The sequence below is a fragment of the Pinus tabuliformis genome, chromosome 2_2 (assembly GCF_031772625.1).
Source record: "Pinus tabuliformis cultivar Carrire ecotype Pingquan chromosome 2_2, CPIR1, whole genome shotgun sequence".
Classification (NCBI taxonomy): Eukaryota; Viridiplantae; Streptophyta; class Pinopsida; order Pinales; family Pinaceae; genus Pinus; species Pinus tabuliformis.
The window spans coordinates 466,987,124-467,008,352 of NC_142300.1; the positions used below are offsets into that span (position 1 = coordinate 466,987,124).

Below are 21,229 nucleotides of genomic sequence, written 5' to 3' on the forward strand. Positions count from 1 at the left end.
TTGTAGGTGAGCAGTTATTGCGCAGAGCTCGGATCTGATCTTCCTCCTCATTTGGGAACACAAATAGGTAAAGGGTGAAAGGACACTTATGGCGGTGGCGTGAATAAGCCGACTCCTTGTAAGTCCTCTATTGCGGCTCGCTGCTGCTGCACGGCAGTTGGAATTAATATTCCAACACTCCCCTTTTAATTTCAACTGCTGGGCGTTCAATCATACCCACGCTAGTGCTAATGCTGGCCATTCCTTGCACTTTAAATTATGCTTCAATTACTTGACTGTATTTGAAAATCACTGTCTGTCTTCAACAGTAACACAGAAAAAATTCTTGAGAAATACCTTAGATTCTTTCTTGGCTCAGTCTTCACGCTGCTGGAGAAGTTGCTGCTGCAAGAAATCTTTCCTTCAGCTTCTTTGACACTTCAAAGAGCCTGGACTGGCTCCGATACCATGTTGGAATTTTCTGATAGATTCCATAACAGACAGACAAAAATTGCTCTGTTTTTGCACTCTGTTTTTTGCACAGAAAAAACAGAAAAAATCGTTTGCTAGAAACGGTGTTGCAGCAACACAGTTTGGTGTTGCAGCAACTGAAAAATTAACTTGTATTCATAAACAGTAAACCAACTGATATAAGTTCGTCTTCCTCACATAGAGGGATTTTCACAAAAGATTTATGCTGAAAAGAATCTTCCTCTTGACAGAGGGATTACATCAGGAACGCTTCAGTTCCACAAACCAATTTCTGCTATCTCAGAAAGTTACAGTTTCAGCCACACAGGCTGTTGCTGAAACACACAGTTTCAGTCACACAGTCTGTTGCTGAAACACGTGTTTTAGCATCTGGCAGATAGTTGTTGAAACACGCCTGTAGAATGCATTGCTGCTCCAAAACAGAGCGAGAGCGTCTTCCTCTTAACAGAGGGATTCACCAAGGACTGTGCTTAAGAGCACCTCCCTCTTGACAGAGGGATTCACCAACATGCCTTCTTCAGAGGCACTTCAATCTGTGTCTACAAACAGTTGTTGTTACAGCTGTTACAGCAACGAGCAAACAGTTCTGAAATACACAGACAATTGGTGTAACACGTGTTTCAGCATCTGGCAGACAGTTGCTGAAACACGCCTGTAGAATGTATTGCTGCTCCAAAACACAGCGAACACAAAGAACTGTTGTTCATTACATCTTCCTCTTGCATATACGCGTTGCAGTGTATTGCCCTGCAAAACTTCACGCTGTTGCGTGCTCCCCTTTGCTCTCTACTGCTGTCCCAACGCTCTGTCTCAGTAACTCTATCTATCACTGTTGTTTATCACTGCACTGTTGTGCATAAAACAACTTCTTCTAACCTTACGCTGCTGTGCCTCTCTCTTACTTTTCAATCCCTACACTGCTGTGCAAGAGGACTTCATTCATGTGAGCTCGTGCTGCTGCACATTCTTTCTTAAACACACAGAAATTACATTTGAGCGCTGCTACGCTACATTGCAGAGCGATTAACACTGTTGTGGCTCTACACATATATAGTGGAAGAAGCGGTCATAACTTATCCATCAACCGCTTCAACCCTCTGATAGAGTCTCTGCTGCACATAATGAACAAATCTGATCTTTTGTTGTATTTCTTGAGTCGGTTGTGCTGAAACCCAAGACTGATAAATTCTGCGGCTGGCTCGAGGCTGGTACTTTCCTTCTCGGCCATGCTTCTTCTTTAATGTTGTAGGTGAGCAGTTATTGCGCAGAGCTCGGATCTGATCTTCCTCCTCCTTTGGGAACACAAACAGGTAAAGGGTGAAAGGACACTTATGGCGGTGGCGTGAATAAGCCGACTCCTTGTAAGTCCTCTATTGCGGCTCGCTGCTGCTGCACGGCAGTTGGAATTAATATTCCAACATGCAGCCGGAGGACATCCATGATGTAGTAAAGAAATCCTGATTGGGAGTTAGATCAAAATGATACAATATGTTTGTATCTGTAATCGAGGTTATGCGAAAATCGAATCCCTTATTACGAATATTTTGTGAGATTAATGATCAAGCACAGCAAATCATTGGAAACCAATCATACGAAGGTATTATAGGAGTTGAAGGTCGTATACTTGTCATACCGAAATTGTTTGACACCAATGTCGAGGATATCAGCAGTCAAGACCTGTATCAAGAAATACATTGGGTCTTAATTTCAATAAATTATATCCTGCCTTTAATGGTGCCTTTATTGTGTAAATAAATAATCGAGATCTCATCATAATCTTAAATGTACATCTATGAATTTCATAGAAAATCCATTAAATTTTAGATTCCTTCCCGGAACAACGCCCATGTTGTGATGATTCCGCCAAGAAGGTAATGAGTGGAAGTATAATGATGTAACTTAGAGATTTTAACTTTGTTTTCAACATGAATATATTTCGGCGATTGTTCTTAGCATTTATGTTTTTATTATGAATATGATATACGTTTCATATATATATACTAACGGTTAGTGTTTATTTTATTTTTTCAAAAATATTTATATAAAATATTTTATTTGAATTTTATTTTATAATATTTTTTATTAAAAGAGAATATTATAATTAATTTTGAGATATATTTACACTTATATTACACTAATTCATCTTAATACCAAATCTAGCAAGCATCGAGAGGGATCAAATTTCTCGAGGTACAAATTTATTTTTTGAGTGCAAAACTTGAGGAAAGGTTTGCAGGTTGAGAGATTTGGTCTCTCTCGGCACTTGATAGATCTGGCGTTAAGATGGATCTAGAATGGTTTCAGTCGTTTGCGGTCATACAAAATTTGCCCAACATGTAATTATTTTGATAATTTTAGATATGTTAAATATGTCTAAGATTAATTTGGTCAATTTACTTTAAAATTTTCTTTGTTACCTCAGTTTGTTGAAATGAGAGAGACTCTTAGTAACTTGAATGATGAAATACAAATTTTAAGTGCAAAGTTTCAATGTACAATTTATATATATAGAAAATGTGAATAATAGGAATATAGCAATTACAAACAATCTTCATTGCAATCAATCTGAAACTATTGTTTTCCATTTTCTCATATCGATCATATGAAAAGAGTAGTTGGAATCATATACCATTCCAATATTTAACTCGAGCTATTGTACTAAACAACATACCTTGTCCCTTCTCTAATATTAATAATAGTTTTCTCCAAAGTCAATCATTGTGACTTATGGACTATTAAACCCCAAATAATTTTCAATGGTAGTTATTTTCTATTACCGCATTTGAATGCAAAGTAATTAACAATGTTGAATGATGGAAAATAGGAATAATAAGAATGTACCCAATTATAAATTCAAGTAAGCAAACATTTTATTTAGGATGAAAATTCCAATATTGTATTTATGGTTGAATAATTTTTATGTGCTTACACTAAGAGAGCGTGTGTATGTTTTGGGGGTGAGAAGGAGAGATAAGGGGAAATAGAGATATAGATGGGAGGAGAGGTAAGAAGAGAGAGGCAAAGACAGGGAGGGAGGAAGAGATATGGATATTGAGAGAAAAATGTTAGAAAGAGAGAGAAGGGGAAGAGAGAGAGAGGGAGGGGAAAGGAAGGTGGCATAGGGAGATATATAGATATGGAGAGAGAGAGTGTATGTTTAGGGGATGAGATAGAGTGATAGAGAAGCATAGACAATGGGAGATAGAGATGTAGATGGACGAGGTAGAGATGTGCTTACACTGAAATCATTGCACACTATTAATCTAATTACTTTGAAATTAATATACACCATACATCTTGTTGCATCAAATCAAAAATCAACATCTACACTAAAATCAATGCATTTAGTGAAAACAATCAAATAGGGTTAGAAATCAACATCTAAACTGAAATTAATGCATCTAGTGCAAACAATCAAATAGGATTATAAATCAATATCTACACTAAAACCAATGCATCTAATGCAAGCAATCAAATATGAGTAGAAATAAACATCTACGTTGAAATCAATGCATCTAGTATAAGGTATTAAATATGATTAGAAATCGACATCTACAATGAAATCAATGCATCTAGTGCAAGCGATCAAATAGGATTAGAAATCAATATCAATTTTTTGATAAATGTAAATATATGATCATTAAAATTTTATTTTAAAAAATATATTTAAAAAAATATTTATGTTTTATAAATAATATTAAATTAATAAATAATCTAGTGATATAAATCAATATATCCTTAAATCTTTGTATATTATAATAATACAACAACATTATTGTTTTTTAAACAAAACATAAAACAACAATTCTTAATATTTATCAACAAAGATGAGTGAGAAGTCTATAGTTTGGTTTAATAGTTTATTATTTAAGTTTTTTTTATGTACATATCATTATTTAATATTTTATTTTTTAATATTTTTATGTAAATAAAGCTCAACCTATGTCATATATATCAAATTATTCAATAAATGAGTACATTCACTAAATCTGGTCGTGTATAAAAACACTAGATGGGAGATGTGGGATTATCTTCAACTTCATAAGAAAAATCCAAACAAATTTTGATTGGAGTTTGGAGACAACTTCTAACAACCAAGTGGAAGGGTATGCATTATTTCAAGTTCCCTCATTGGCTCAGGAAAGCGATTATATCCAATATTTTAATTTTTAATCATAGGGGACTCCAATTAATATAATTATTGGGAGGATTATAAGTATTCTTTCTCAATTCTCTAAATATCAATATTATCATGTTTTAAGGATCAACAACAACAAAGCATACACAATTAAAACTAAGAAGTTAAGCTATATGGGGTCATTAATAGTTAATGATCAACTTTTATTTTCTCCTATCCCAAGAAATTTCAATGGCTCACTCAGGGCTTGGGTGGGGACCAATATATCCACACCCATTCTTCAAAAGGAAATGGATCATAGGTTGGAAATGATCAGGAAAATATTGTGATCCGAGGACTTTCCCCCTGCACGTGTTGTAGTTCCAAGACATGGTCGGCAAAATATTGTGATCTGAGGACTTTCCCCCTGCACGTGTTGCAGTTCCAATACAACACAAATTTAGAACCAAGATGGTGAGATTCATTTCTCTACGTGGGAAGGTCAGTGTGGCATTCATTTTGCAATCATTGGCGATTTGGTTCCCACGGTAGGAGGGGATATAGCCTACCACCATACTTTTCGCATGAATTGGATCTACAAAAAAAATGCTCCATAATAGTGGAAATGCAGGAAATGAAATCCAAACTCCATTCTGCACAATGGGGGGAGAAATGATTTGAAATTTGAGGGATTTCTTGGCTCTAGATCTCCGTGTGGGATCTATCAAGTCAATCAATAAGTAAATATCCACTTTAAGGTATGATTACTTTTCTTAATTTATTCCATAGGTCCTGGCAACCTCGATTCTAGTTTAAATTTGAGTTTAAGTCTAGAATTGGTTCTTTGGCTCTATGAGGAAGTTGGGGGGTCTACTGTTGAAGTTGGTTTCCTTGGGAAAATATTCATTGTGTACCCTATTCTCCTTATGGGGATGTTGTGCGCCCCTTGGGGGCCAGGGATGAAGTCAAGGGTCGAGGTGATGTCCTCGTGGGTGCTTTCAGGGAACCCCCATCAATCTCGGCCTTCCAAGGAAATTGGTTTTTTGGTATGATTAATGTTCTCCAGGGATTTGGAATTTGACCCTTTTGATAATAAAATGTTGTCCCAACACCTGGGTTTACTTTTTGTTGGTTTCTCCCTGTCCCCTCCCAATCGGTTTCATGGTTCTATAAAAGCTTCAACAATTGGTCTTCATGAGATAGTAATAGTCGGGGATTTATATGGAACTTTGAGAGGGGTTGTGGAACTGGGGTGGCTTATAGCATCATTGGTGCTCAACATGTGTATTGTGGTCTATCAATTCTTATCTTGGCATTGGGGGTTATTTTGTCTCCTTAGTTTTCGCGTCACTCCCCCCTTGAGTGGACTTAGTGGTGCATTAAGAGGCCTTTCTAGGCCACCTTTGTGGCATAGTCCCAATTGGCATGATAACATGGTGGTTTTGTATACAAGGCATCCACAGCGACAACTGTCATTGTATGGCTAGCAATGGAGAAGAATAGGTCAGTATTGAGTGCAGCGTTGATAACACGTAGAAGATTAGTTTCCCCACCTTTCATCGAGACGCTAAAGGTATCTGCAAGTTAACCATCGTTTGCCATTAGCGACCAATCATTTGCGAGCTTACTAAATTCGGAAATATCTGAATAGATTCAGTCTAATGTACCTGAAGTAGAACATTTGTATAAGTCGCCTGGTTGTCCATTTATAGTAAATGCATCTGAAACGTTGGGGGCAGCTCCTGTTCGGGTTGCTTGATTCACAACATCCATGGGATTCCTATTCCACCATTCTCCTGTCAATGCAAACAGGGTCAAATATTTCAATCGCATTACAACTTAAATTGAAATGGTGCACAATTAATATTTCTAACAGAAGAACATAAAACATTGAATAATGCGGCAGTATACCTAGAAGAATGGGAATCTGGCGATGCGGCCTGGTAAAGGTAAAGGGATAAGTGGTGTCCAGCCTTGGCAAGATGATCAGGGCTCCATACACAGTAGCTCGAAGCCATGAACTGTGTGCATGCCACCATAGAGTCCCTTCTTGACCAGTGATGGTGAATTTATATGTGTAACTTCGCCCTGGGCGAATGGGGCATTGTGTTATAAATTCAGGTCCATCGGACCACCCTGTGCGAAATTGCCGCACTCCGTGCCTGTAAATAGAAGCATAAACAATTTATTCCTTTTAAAATTATGCTACATCAATATGATGCAGTACTACTCGGTGGGCTAGAGACGTACCAATGAATGGTAGCGTTATATTGCGCCTGGTTGTGCACTTTCACTTTAAGTTTGTCTCCGTTTCTAACATGCAGCGTAGGACCCGGGAACTGTCCGTTCACAGTGATGATATTGTGTGTCCCACATAACCTTTTAACAGGTGTAGATCGAAGCTGAATTTTGCGATTAACCAGCCACAAACATCATTACTTTAAATTGACATGACTAGTGCAGGTGACACATATTCAATGAACCGAGGCAACTACTAAAAATAATTTCCCAGAGAAATTAGTGTGAAAGAATTTACGATGTGTGTATCAATGTTATTGACAGAACGGCCATGAAGTGCATCCATAAAGCAATCAAATAATACCAGAAAAATCTCCCGCAATATAGCTCCTTTTTCTACCAAAATATAATATACGTTTACATGGAGAATATTGAAGCTGGGAAGACATACAACGAATATGTGAGTGTGTAGCTTCGCCGAGACCATAGCAGTGAACAAGGTTAGGCATATGACCATCTCCACAAATCTGGCTGCAAATGGCTGCGCGGACAGATGTTGATTGAACGCCTCCATTGCCTATAGATTGATTCACCAGAACGATCCGAACTTGAAACTGCACAGAATTGAATTGACAGTTGAAGAGGAAGGGACGAGATAGGCATGGATCACAAAATTGCCGAGATCAAGTATTTATAATTATCAATTGAACTCAGTTCAGTTCAGTTTGGTGATTGGTCTATGTTCGAATTGTTAAAGTCATTATAAAATCACGGCAAAAGCTGGTGAAGCTGAAAGTCGTTACAAAAAGGCTAAAATCGGTGAGCTGAACTCCAGATTAAAGATGAAAGCACACTCAAACCGTTGTACAACATCCGAAAGGTCTGTTCACTCGATGACGGCACCACCCCAGGGAATCGGGAATCAATCATCTGACCTGCCATCCATATGTGATCTTTGGTGGAGACATGAAGACTATGTTCATAGTCTCTCTAATCATTTCTTCCCATTATTAATTATGCACAACATCATGTACCGCAAGAAGCAACAATGAAAGCTCCACAAAGATTGTTATCAAATTTTGTGTGCACGGAGAGGGTTTAAATATCTGATTAATTATATTGTTTTAGTACGTTGAAATATCTTTGTAAAGAAGTGTTGATTTTAAGTCCGATCATAATAATTATTCTTGTAAGTTAATTGTAAACAAATAGTACATTCAAAATAATTATGAAACGACCCATGATCATTATGGATGGTAAGGAAATAATAATAAAGAATTTAATGGATGGTAAGGAAATAATAATAAAGAATTTAATATGATGGATGGTTTTTATTTAATTAAAATGAGAAGTTAATATAAGGTATATTTTTTACTTTAAAAATACTTAAAAAAATTGTATTTAATGTAGAAGTATTTGTATATAACTAATATAGGTTTATCTTAACCCTGGAGGGATCAAATCTCTCTAGGTGCAAACTTTTTCTCAAGTTTTCCACTCAAAAAAGAAGTTTGCATCTCAAGAGATTTGATCCCTCTTGGCGCTTGATAGATCTCGGGTTAAGATGGATCTATGTTTGTTTTAGTCATTATCTCCCTCTCTATCTCCTTCTCTCTCTCCCCTTCTCTCCCCCTTCATCTATGTGTCTCGCTCTCTCTCCCCCTCTTTCTCCTCTCCTCTCTCTCTTCCCTCCTCTCCTCTCTCACTCACTCTCTCTCAATCTCTTCCTTGTCACTCCCTCTCTCTCTCCACAGGTCCTGGCAGTTTCAGTTCTAGTTTAAATTTGATTTTAAGTCTAGAATTGGTGTAAACATTGTTCTGTGTCTCTATGAGGAAGTAGGGGGGTCTACTATTGAAGTTGGATTCCTTGGGAAAATATTCATTGTGTACCCTATTCTCCTTTTTGGGATGTTGTGTGCCCCTCTTGGGTGTTTCCAGGCAACCCCCATCAGCCTCAACCTTTCAAGAAAAATTATTTTCTGGTATAATCAATGTTCTCCAAGGATTTGGAATTTTGACCCTTTTGATAAACAAATGTTGTCCCAACACCTAGGTTTATTTTTTTCTAGTTTCTCCCCCTCCCCACCAATTCGGTTTGGTGGTTCTATAAAAGCTTCAACAATTGGTCTTCATGAGATAGTTATAATCAGGGATTTATATGGAACTTTGATAGGGGTTGTGGAAGTGGGGTGGATTTTAGCATCATTGGTGTTTAACATGTGTATTATGGTCTATCAAGTGCTATCTTGGTGTTGGGGTTTATTTTTTCTCCTTATTTTTTGTTTCACTCCCCTTTGAGTGGATTTAGTTGTGCAGTGAGAGGCCTTTCTATGCTGCTTTTGTGGGGTACCTCGCTTTTGTGGGGTACCTCCAATTGTGGTTTCATTTGGAAATTTTCCAATTGGTGTAGTAGTATGGTGGCTTATAGTGCAATTGGTTTTAGAGTTATTTTTCACCTTCTTTAATTTTGTGAAATTAGTTTGGGAAAAGGCATTTTCTCAACTGCAACAAGACATTCTACATCTTCAACTCCAATACAATCAAATTACATCTTTGTTAATTTTGCTTATGGAATTATTTATCAAACTGAGGGTAAAAATGCAGACTATTGTGGATGCATTGGCAACTCAACAGAGGATAAAAACTCAGGCTGTTACGGATGAGTCAGAAGCTCTTCGAAAATAATTAGTGGATCTCCAACCTTGTTTAGGTTAGCTCCATTAGGGAGATTCTTCCTCAGCACACTCCTCTTCTCTATCTATGGGGTGTGTCCTCGATTTAAATGTTCTTCCTTCTGAATAATTTGATTATGTCATTATTGCTAGCCCTTCCCTTTCTCATAACTTCTTGTAGTTTAATGGGAGAAAGACTTTATTTTTCTAAACTTTGTTATGTGGTAGTGTCTCCAAACACATATTTTTCACATTAATATAAATATTTTTTTTTCTAATTAAAAAAAAATAGATAAAAGGACTACTAACATATAATAAGTTTGTTTTATTAAAATCTTTTAATTTTTAATGTATTGTTTACATATTATAACAATGTAATATATATTATTTCCATATAATATATTACAAAGAGTAATAGCTACAATGCAACATAGTCCATGCCTCTGTCGCTATCGCTAATTAATTGATTAAGGGTTGTACAGAGAGCCGAGAAAACTCCACACAATGAAAGAAAAAATATCTCCGCACAACCTTTAACAATAGTTTAATTTACATGCATACTGATAGGTTAATAACATATCTACCTCGATAGCATATGTTAATAGGTTCATAGGTAATAATAATGCACATTCATATGTGTGTGCTTTGACTCATTATCTTGGAGTGTGAAGCTCTACACAATGAACTTAGCTCATTGAGTGGATCTCAACACTCCCGCACAATGAACAATCATTAATTCTGATTTCAAAACAATCATCAATGAATATACGTAACTCCATGGAGTCTCAATATTTTTCCATATAAATTTAATTACAAGTAAGATTGACAATTTAATACAAAAAACAATGTATGTGGTAGTAGTCGAACTTAAATTACTGTATGATTGTTGCTTTGATTGGAATTTTTACATTAAGTGACCAAAATCTGCCATTTCAATTTTGGGAGGTGAAATGAGACATTCCCAGTCCATCTCTGTATATTTGAAATGAAAATTTCATTTACAGTTTACATGAGCTACCATAGGGTGGAGAGTTTAATTAAAATGTCAATTGGATGAGCTCGTTGATATCTGAATGTACAGTAAAGTTCAAATGGTTGTAAAGTTTGATGCACCACCTAAGTTTAAAGAGTTATTGCATTCATGTGGAAACACGAGAAGGTGTAACCTCTATTTTTGTTGGTTTGAATGCAATAAACTTTATAATAGGAAGGCTAATTTTTATCCCCAAGAACACATATAATATACAAGAATGGAATCCTAATTGCCTCTCCTTATATCATTGCTTCAAATGGACACTCTCCAAATAAGAATGCAGTGGAACAAATATAAAATACCTATAACATAACTAAGCCTCCTCATTGAATCATGTTCAAGCCCATAACACTAAAGAAAGGCATCTATCCCAAAGCCAAGAAGACTCTAGCTCCATCCCTTGATTTTTTTTTTCCTTTACACTTTGAAGTCCACTGTGGTGACCATAGATATCACCCAATTTTCTCTTTTTACCCATGGTGCTCATATTCGATCTAATATTGTTATATTTATTCCAAATCATATGTTGGTGAGATCTTACTGATGGAACTATGTGGATTTCACTTTCTTTTTATACACCAACAACTTCAGATAATGTTGCACTAAGAAATTGGGTTCAAAAATTTAAGCTACACACTTCGACGAAGTGTATAAAACTCCATTCTCGTTTACATGCTTGGAAAACTACTACTTTTGCAAATCAATATGAATGGAACTGTATCACAGATTGGAATTCTAGCACATGGGTTGGGATGCTTCTAGTGAGAGGCCTCATGTTACCAATATATTCCTGAATTTTTTGGCACACTCGATATTTGTGCAAACTTCATTAATTAAAACTTCTTCAATACCATCCCTGTAGATCGACTTCTTCATTGTTGTAGGAATAATTACAACATTTTTTTCCTTTTTTTAAACACCATAAAAGTAGAGAGACAAACCACTATAGGAGATTTTTAAGGAGAATAACAACATCCCTACAACTAAGATCAACTAGTTCGTTCATGTTTAATGTCCCTCGTAACTCATTTAGCTTCATCAATTATGACTGCAAAGAACTTGTGGCATCAAAGATTTGGTCATATTAATTTTCATGACCTGCTGCTACTTCAGAAACGAGGTATGGTCAATGGTCTCCCTATTTTGAAAAATTCTCATGTTGATTGTGAAGCATGTGCTCTTGGGAAGATGAATAGGGATGATTTTCCCTCCAATTTAGATAGAAAGAAGAGAGATATACTAGAGCTTGTGCACACTGATATATGTGGGCTGATGTAGAGAAGATCATTAGGAGATGCCTATTATTTTTTGTTATTTGTTGATGATTGCACAAGATTTACCTGGGTATATTTTCTCAAAAAGAAGAGTCATACTTTTGAATACTTTAAGGATTTCAAAAGCATGGTTGAAAAACAGACAGGGAAGTTCATCAAAATTCTCCACTCAGATCAAGGGGGAGAATACAAGAAGGGTGGTTTCATCAAATATTGCAAGGACCATGGGATAGTTCAGTAGTTCACAGTACCCCACACTCCTCAACAGAATGGGGTTGCAGAGAGGAAGAATAAAACCCTTGTGGAGTGTGCACGCAACATGTTAAAAGGTAAGAACATGTCTAATGGTTTTTGGGTAGAAGCAATAAATACTATAGTATATTTAAAGAATAGGAGTCCAACAAAAAGCCTTGATTTTAAGACCCCATTCAAAGATTTATTAGGATTTAAGCCTGCAGTTAATCATTTAATAGTTTTTGGCTCGAAAGATTTTGCTCATGTTCCAAAGGAGGATAGGAAGAAACTGGATTCAAAGGCCATTAAATGCATATATTTTTGGTACTACACAGAGTTTAAAGCTTATAAATTGTTTAATCCCTCTACTCATAAAGTGTTTGCAAGTAGAGATGTAGTATTCCATGAGCAGGTTGATGATGGAAACCATGATAGAGGCAATGAAGAATGGCACATGCATTTGCTGGTGGAAGATGGAAGTGATGAAATAGGGGACAGGCATGAGTAGCAACAGTAGCAGCAAAAGGAAGAATCCAATGGTAAAGATGTAGTCAGCAAGCCAAGTCCACCAAGAGATGATCAAAACAGATTTGAGGTCAGTCCATCATTAAGGAGATTAGGTAGGAAAATTCAATTACCAGCAAGATATAGGTATCACGATCTTATAACTAGTATGTTAAATGTTGTTTAACCCTCTGATTATAAGGAAGCGGGCAATATGATGAATGGAGGACAACCATTGAAGACGAATATGAGTCAATACTTAAGAACGAAACTTGGGATTTAGTTGAACTACCTAAAGGAAAATAACCCATAGGTTCCAAATGGTTATAAGGGCCAAAATTTAAAGCAGATGGTACTATAGAAAAATATAAAGCTAGGCTGGTAGCAAAAGGGTGCTTGCAGAAAGAAGGCATAGACTATAAGGAAACATTCATCCCTGTAGCTAAATTAAACACAATTAGAATGTTAATTTCTTTAGCTACCAAACATCATTGGATGATACACCAGCTAGATGTGGAATCTGCTTTCTTAAATGGTGAATTAAAAAAAGAAGTGTATTTAATGCAACCTAAGGGGTTTGTTAAACAGGGGGAGGAGCATTTAGTCTGTAGATTGAGGAAAGCATTATATGGTTTAAAATAGGCACCTAGGTCATGGTATGATAAAATTGATTCATTTTTCCTGCAACATAGTTATAAGAGGAGCAAGAAAGACCCTAATTTGTATACCATGTTTGATGAAAAGGGGCAAATTGTTTTGATTTCTTTATATGTAAATGATCTTATTATTACAGGAAATGTAAATGAGGTCATTAAAGAAATCAAAGTGCAAATGTCACGAGATTTTGAGATGAAAGGCCTTGGAGAGTTACACTATTGTTTGGATCTTGAAGTCTCGAGGGATTCTAGCCAGACTTTTCTATCTCAAGGAAAGTATGTCAGGAGCTTATTGAAAAAGTTTAGAATGGATCAGTGAAAATCTACCTCTGTGCCTTTATAGCAAAATCTCAAACTTCATAATGATGATGGTTCTAAGGAGGTTGATGAAACACTATATAAACAGATAGTTGAGAGTTTTATTTATCTAACTACAACTAAACCTGATTTAGCTTTTGCAGTTAGTGATCTGAGCCAGTTTATGTCAAAGCATCTTGAGATTCATTGGGTGGCAGCGAAAGGAATCTTAAGGTATCTTCAAGGAACCTTAGACTTTGGTATTAAATAAACTGATTCGTTTGATGTTAGATTGATAGGTTTCTCAGATTCAGATTGGGCCAGAAATCTGGATGAAAGGTGATTGATAATAGATTATGCATTCAGCATTGGGTCCAGGGAGCAACAAGAAGCAGAACATTATATCCTTGTATTCAGCAGAAGTAGAGTATCAAGCAATGTGTGCAGCAACATGTGAGGCAGTTTGGTTGAGGAGACTTCTCCATGATGCTGGATAAGAACAAAAAGATCCTACGGTTATCAAATGTGACAACCAAGGCTCAATCAAACTTGCAAGCAATCCAGTGTTTCATAAAAACACAAAGCATATCGATACACAGTTTCACTTTGTTAGGGAGAAGGTTCAGTCAAAAGAGATTTATATTGAATATTGTAATACTTGTGATAATGTTGCAGACATTTTTACTAAGCCCCTCGAAAAAATTAAATTTGAGTTAGTTAGGGAGATGTTAGGAGTACTAGTGAACCCTTTCTCCATTAAGGGGGAGTGTAATTATGGAGAATGTATTATTGGAGAGAGTTTGTTCATTAGTTGTGTGTGAGACTTAGTTTAGGAATTAGTTCCTACATTCCTGGTGGTTGTCCTAACTCTCCTACTTACATGTAAACTATTTATTCTTGATGATTAATGATGAATGTGTAGAGCGTTCTACCAGAGGCAGTCTCCAGGTGAAGCTCCACACCTGTGAGTTGCACAGTTTGAGAATATATCTTGTTTTCTTCCATTTTTAAACATTTACAACAAGTGACTATTAGCTAACTAATTGATGGGTTATATACATAAAGAACGTATCTATATGAGGGGATTAGGGCAATACTCAAAAAAAATTAGTGTTATTATTAAGAAGACCAGTTATCTATCTCAAAGAAAAAATATAACAATATGATAGATGTTAATAGACACATTTTTGTACACCAAAAAGACTCCAAATATTAATAGAGAATCATTTAGCAAATTTTGAGCATAGGAGAGGAGCAAAGGTCAAGCATTTATGGAAATAAGATAAATTATGCGCTTCCTGGTGAGTAGATTCATCTCAATAAGTGTGGTTCTAATTTTTTTTTTATATCATACAATAAGTGTGGTTCAATTTTTTTGGTATAACATACAATAATTAGTTTGACAATGTGTGGAGGTTTCTTTGTGGGCTCACATTATTTAAAAGAAAATTTGTTTTGAGAGTGTAATTATTGGCATATCATAATTATGCTTTTGCTCTTAATTTTTATATATGTGTGATTGTTGCATGTTTAGAAATATTTATGTGATCAGCTAAGTTTAGATCTGATTTATTTAATTAAGATAAACATATATTAACAGCCATATAGGACATAAAAAATTTACTACACAATGATACTTTTGATTTTTAGTGTACTATAGAGTGTAGCCGTATAAAAAAATGTATGATGGTACCAGAGAGACAGAGTGCTAAGTCATTCACACAAGCACTTCCTTGATAAGGAATAATTGTCTTGCATTTAGTGTTGCACATCAAATAATGCGTGGAATTAAACAACAACATTATTATTCTAGATCAACACAACACAAATAATAGTGGCACTCAAATTTAGCTAGTTCATGTGCCAATATGAGCAACTACCACTAGTGCCTTAAGTCATTCGACCACATATTACTACAACAAAGCATATCTACCTATGTTTTCAGCTATGTTTATGTGGATGTGTCACCCTAATAATCGTGTTACATAACATTGATTAGAACAAATGAATGACACAAGAAAAAAACACACCTTTATCATTTTCTAATTATCAATGTAGTTATAATGTTGTGGAGTAGTAGAAGTAGTGTGGCAAGTGAAGACATTGTCGAAGGGTTTGCATGGTTATACAAAGGGATAAATTAGTTGCAATTTCTTTCAAAAAGTGGAAAAAGGGAGAATTTACAAACTCAATTGTGGAAATGTAAATTGAGATGTAGTGAAGAGAATACTTGGCTTCGTCCCTAATGTGGATCCATGGTTTCCACAAAAATATTAAATTGAATTAAAGGATGGCAAGTGGGCTTAAAAATATCAAGAACAAAACTGAATCCATTATAGATGAAATTTGTGGTAAAATCTAGATGAAGTTTGTGGTAAAATCTAACAATTTGGATGCACTAGATGATGTGGCATTTGTAGAGCGCTTGGTTGATGTGTAAAAAACACTATGTGCAATGAAAATGAGAAGTTAATTTTATATTTTTATTTTCATTATATTTATTTTACTTATTTATTAGAGTAATATTTTATAATGAAATAGATATGAGTGAAATGAAACTCTCTACCTAATTCCAAGATTATTCACTAGAATTTAATATGTATAAATGGATTGGATTAATGACTTTGAAAGATCAATTGATGAAGCATTTTCAATATGTAAACTTATAACTTAAGCAAATTTTTACTGATTTTGAAATAAAAATAACACTAAAAAAACCAATACTCAAAAAAATTAAATTATAACTTTATAAACTTCGTTCCAAAAAAATTTATATAGTATTTGTAAATTAAGGAAAAAATATATTTATTATTATTTGTATTAAAAATAATTTATATAATTTCATATTTTTTTCATCTTAAAATCAATAACCCGGCACATCGGTGATAATCCGATTACTTGACCAAAACTCGCGTAACTTGCTCTGATGATTTGCTTATCTTGGCATTATAAACCATATATTCCATGATAAATCACGTATTCTATTGTGATAATCCGTGTTTTACCATGATAGCTCGAATGATAATTCACGTATTAATTGATGATAAATCGTGTAGCGGAGGTCATAGCTCGCTAAAAGGTAGATAATCAGCATTTTTGGCATAAATGGCAAAAATTAGTCGGAAATCACTGGCATAAATTGGAAAAACAAGTCGCATATTAAAGTAATGGCCCACATATCCAGTGGTGATGAACAGCGTATCCCATGAATTAAAAGACGATAATCAGCGTATCTCGATGATATGTCGCGTATGGAATACTGACAGTTAGCGTATCCATTTGGAAGTCGCATATTAGCTGATATTTCGCGTATTCAATCATAACGCGGATATCCACCGATGATAATTCTCGTATTTTATCATAGCGCGCATATCCACTGATGATCCAAAAAATACAGATCGGTTCCAAATATAATGGAGATTACAATTATTGATTCGTTTTATATTCATAATATCCCGTTATTAGCCATCTTTATTGGGCATATATTAGAAGATTTGGCTATATATGATCTTATCAAATTAAAACTTTTTACTAACTAATGGAGATCCAATGGCACATTCGGTCAAAATTTATGATACATGTATTGGTTGTACCCAATGCGTACGAGCTTGTCCCACAGATGTATTGGAAATGATTAACTCGTGTATTCGGGGCATAATCGGCGGTGAAACTCCCATAGCCGGCCGACGCTATACCCAAATCCGGCGGTGAAAACTCGTATAGCCGAACTGACAACTCACAAATCCGGCGAACGCGGAAAGATCTTGGGCGTGAGCATTATTTTCGGAGTGGATCGTCATTGATACGTCCATTCGCGTATCGGCCCTCCGACTTCCTTAAATCAAATGCAATATTGCTTCAAGATCCGGAAGTGGAAGGTACGCATTCCGGTTGGAAGAGGCGTTCAAACAAAGCTTACTTGTGAGATCAACTACAATTTCTCCAACGGCTCGACATTTTTTTGCACCACCAGCAGCCTCATCTTTTGAAATAAATTACCCTCTGCCCTGAAAAATGGACGTTCTGGGCCTGGGTGGCAGGACTGCGAACTGCTCGGCGGCACCCTATTTCCGTGGTCTGACCGGAATAAGTGGTGACTTACCCCGAATGAAAAAACGAGACAGATGTGTATGCATGCAATTTTATCACTGATCTAGGGGTTTAGGGTTTATCAATTTTATCACCATATTCAAATGAAGAGGAGAAGACACTAAACAAACTCCAAGGGATGTGTGTAAGGAAATCAGCAGGGCTATTGATGTTATAGGCCTGCAGTGTTGGAATTTTCTGATAAATTCCATAACAGACAGACAAAAATTGCTCTGTTTTTGCACTCTGTTTTTTGCAAAGAAAAAACAGAAAAAATCGTTTGCTGGAAACGATGTTGCAGCAACACAGTTTCGTGTTGCAGCAACTGAAAAATTAACTTGTATTCATAAACAGTAAACCAACTGATATAAGTTCGTCTTCCTCACATACAGGGATTTTCACAAAAGATTTATGCTGAAAAGCATCTTCCTCTTGACAGAGGGATTACATCAGGAACGCTTCAGTTCCACAAACCAATTTCTGCTATCTCAGAAAGTTACAGTTTCAGCCACACAGGCTGTTGCTGAAACACACAGTTTCAGTCACACAATCTGTTGCTGAAACACGTGTTTTAGCATCTGGCAGACAGTTGCTGAAACACGCCTGTAGAATGCATTGCTGCTCCAAAACAAAGCGAGAGCGTCTTCCTCTTAACAAAGGGATTCACCAAGGACTTTGCTTAAGAGCACCTTCCTCTTGACAATGGGATTCACCAACATGCGTTCTTCAGAGGCACTTCAATCTGTGTCTACAAACAGTTGCTGTTACAGCTGTTACAGCAACAGGCAGACAGTTCTGAAATACACAGACAGTTGTTGTAACACGTGTTTCAGCATCTGGCAGACAGTTGCTGAAACACACCTGTAGAATGTATTGCTGCTCCAAAACACAGCGAACACAAAGAACTGATGTTCATTACATCTTCCTCTTGCACATACGCGTTGCAGTGTATTGCCCTGCAAAACTTCACGCTGTTGCGTGCTCCCCTTTGCTCTCTACTGCTGTCCCAGCGCTCTGTCTCAGTAACTCTGTCTATCATTGTTGCTTATCACTGCACTGTTGTGCATAAAACAACTTCTTCTAACCTTACGCTGCTGCGCCTCTCTCTTACTTTTCAGTCCCTGCACTGCTGTGCAAGAGGGCTTCATTCATGTGAGCTCGTGCTGCTGCACGTTCTTTCTTAAACACACAGAAATTACATTTGAGCGCTGCTGCGCTACATTGCAGAGCGATTAACACTGTTGTGGCTCTACACATATATAGTGCAGGAAGCGGTCATAACTTATCCATCAACCGCTTCAACCCTCTGACAGAGTCTCTGCTGCACATAATGAACAAATCTGATCTTTTGCTGTATTTCTTGAGTCGGTTGTGCTGAAACCCAAGACTGATAAATTCTGCGGCTGGCTCGAGGCTGGTACTTTCCTTCTCGGCCATGCTTCTTCTTTAATGTTGTAGGTGAGCAGTTATTGCGCAGAGCTCGGATCTGATCTTCCTCCTCATTTGGGAACACAAATAGGTAAAGGGTGAAAGGACACTTATGGCGGTGGCGTGAATAAGCCGACTCCTTGTAAGTCCTCTATTGCGGCTCGCTGCTGCTGCACGGCAGTTGGAATTAATATTCCAACACTCCCCTTTTAATTTCAACTGCTGGGCGTTCAATCATACCCACGCTAGTGCTAATGCTGGCCATTCCTTGCACTTTAAATTATGCTTCAATTACTTGACTGTATTTGAAAATCACTGTCTGTCTTCAACAGTAACACAGAAAAAATTCTTGAGAAATACCTTAGATTCTTTCTTGGCTGAGTCTTCACGCTGCTGGAGAAGTTGCTGCTGCAAGAAATCTTTCCTTCAGCTTCTTTGACACTTCAAAGAGCCTGGACTAGCTCCGATACCATGTTGGAATTTTCTGATAAATTCCATAACAGACAGACAAAAATTGCTCTGTTTTTGCACTCTGTTTTTTGCACAGAAAAAACAGAAAAAATCGTTTGCTAGAAACGGTGTTGCAGCAACACAGTTTGGTGTTGCAGCAACTGAAAAATTAACTTGTATTCATAAACAGTAAACCAACTGATATAAGTTCGTCTTCCTCACATAGAGGGATTTTCACAAAAGATTTATGCTGAAAAGAATCTTCCTCTTGACAGAGGGATTACATCAGGAACGCTTCAGTTCCACAAACCAATTTCTGCTATCTCAGAAAGTTACAGTTTCAGCCACACAGGCTGTTGCTGAAACACACAGTTTCAGTCACACAGTCTGTTGCTGAAACACGTGTTTTAGCATCTGGCAGATAGTTGCTGAAACACGCCTGTAGAATGCATTGCTGCTCCAAAACACAGCGAGAGCGTCTTCCTCTTAACAGAGGGATTCACCAAGGACTGTGCTTAAGAGCACCTCCCTCTTGACAGAGGGATTCACCAACATGCCTTCTTCAGAGGCACTTCAATCTGTGTCTACAAACAGTTGCTTTTACAGCTGTTACAGCAACGGGCAAACAGTTCTGAAATACACAGACAGTTGGTGTAACACGTGTTTCAGCATCTGGCAGACAGTTGCTGAAACACGCCTGTAGAATGTATTGCTGCTCCAAAACACAGCGAACACAAAGAACTGTTGTTCATTACATCTTCCTCTTGCACATACGCGTTGCAGTGTATTGCCCTGCAAAACTTCACGCTGTTGCGTGCTCCCCTTTGCTCTCTACTGCTGTCCCAACGCTCTGTCTCAGTAACTCTATCTATCATTGTTGTTTATCACTGCACTGTTGTGCATAAAACAACTTCTTCTAACCTTACGCTGCTGTCCCTCTCTCTTACTTTTCAATCCCTACACTGCTGTGCAAGAGGGCTTCATTCATGTGAGCTCGTGCTGCTGCACATTCTTTCTTAAACACACAGAAATTACATTTGAGCGCTGCTACGCTACATTGCAGAGCGATTAACACTGTTGTGGCTCTACACATATATAGTGGAAGAAGCGGTCATAACTTATCCATCAACCGCTTCAACCCTCTGATAGAGTCTCTGCTGCACATAATGAACAAATCTGATCTTTTGTTGTATTTCTTGAGTCGGTTGTGCTGAAACCCAAGACTGATAAATTCTGCGGCTGGCTCGAGGCTGGTACTTTCCTTCTCGGCCATGCTTCTTCTTTAATGTTGTAGGTGAGCAGTTATTGCGCAGAGCTCGGATCTGATCTTCCTCCTCCTTTGGGAACACAAACAGGTAAAGGGTGAAAGGACACTTATGGCGGTGGCGTGAATAAGCCGACTCCTTGTAAGTCCTCTATTGCGGCTCGCTGCTGCTGCACGGCAGTTGGAATTAATATTCCAACATGCAGCCGGAGGACATCCATGATGTAGTAAAGAAATCCTGATTGGGAGTTAGATCAAAATGATACAATATGTTTGTATCTGTAATCGAGGTTATGCGAAAATCGAATCCCTTATTACGAATATTTTGTGAGATTAATGATCAAGCACAGCAAATCATTGGAAACCAATCATACGAAGGTATTATAGGAGTTGAAGGTCGTATACTTGTCATACCGAAATTGTTTGACACCAATGTCGAGGATATCAGCAGTCAAGACCTGTATCAAGAAATACATTGGGTCTTCATTTCAATAAATTATAT

The 21,229-nt window shown here is 36.9% G+C and overlaps 1 protein-coding gene across 1 annotated transcript; it reads right to left on the minus strand.

The window, feature by feature from the left end:
* Positions 1-766: 766 nt before the first annotated feature.
* LOC149193335 (laccase-12-like) lies at positions 767-7,472 on the minus strand. The gene is made up of 7 exons (XM_089407287.1): positions 7,278-7,472; positions 6,839-6,990; positions 6,500-6,750; positions 6,256-6,384; positions 5,990-6,165; positions 1,019-1,138; positions 767-880 (listed from the first exon to the last, which is right to left on the minus strand). The coding sequence occupies exons 1-7, from the start codon at positions 7,398-7,400 to the stop codon at positions 767-769; spliced, it is 1,065 nt and encodes a 354-aa protein (XP_089263413.1). The 5' UTR covers positions 7,401-7,472.
* Between the last annotated feature and the right edge of the window lie 13,757 nt (positions 7,473-21,229).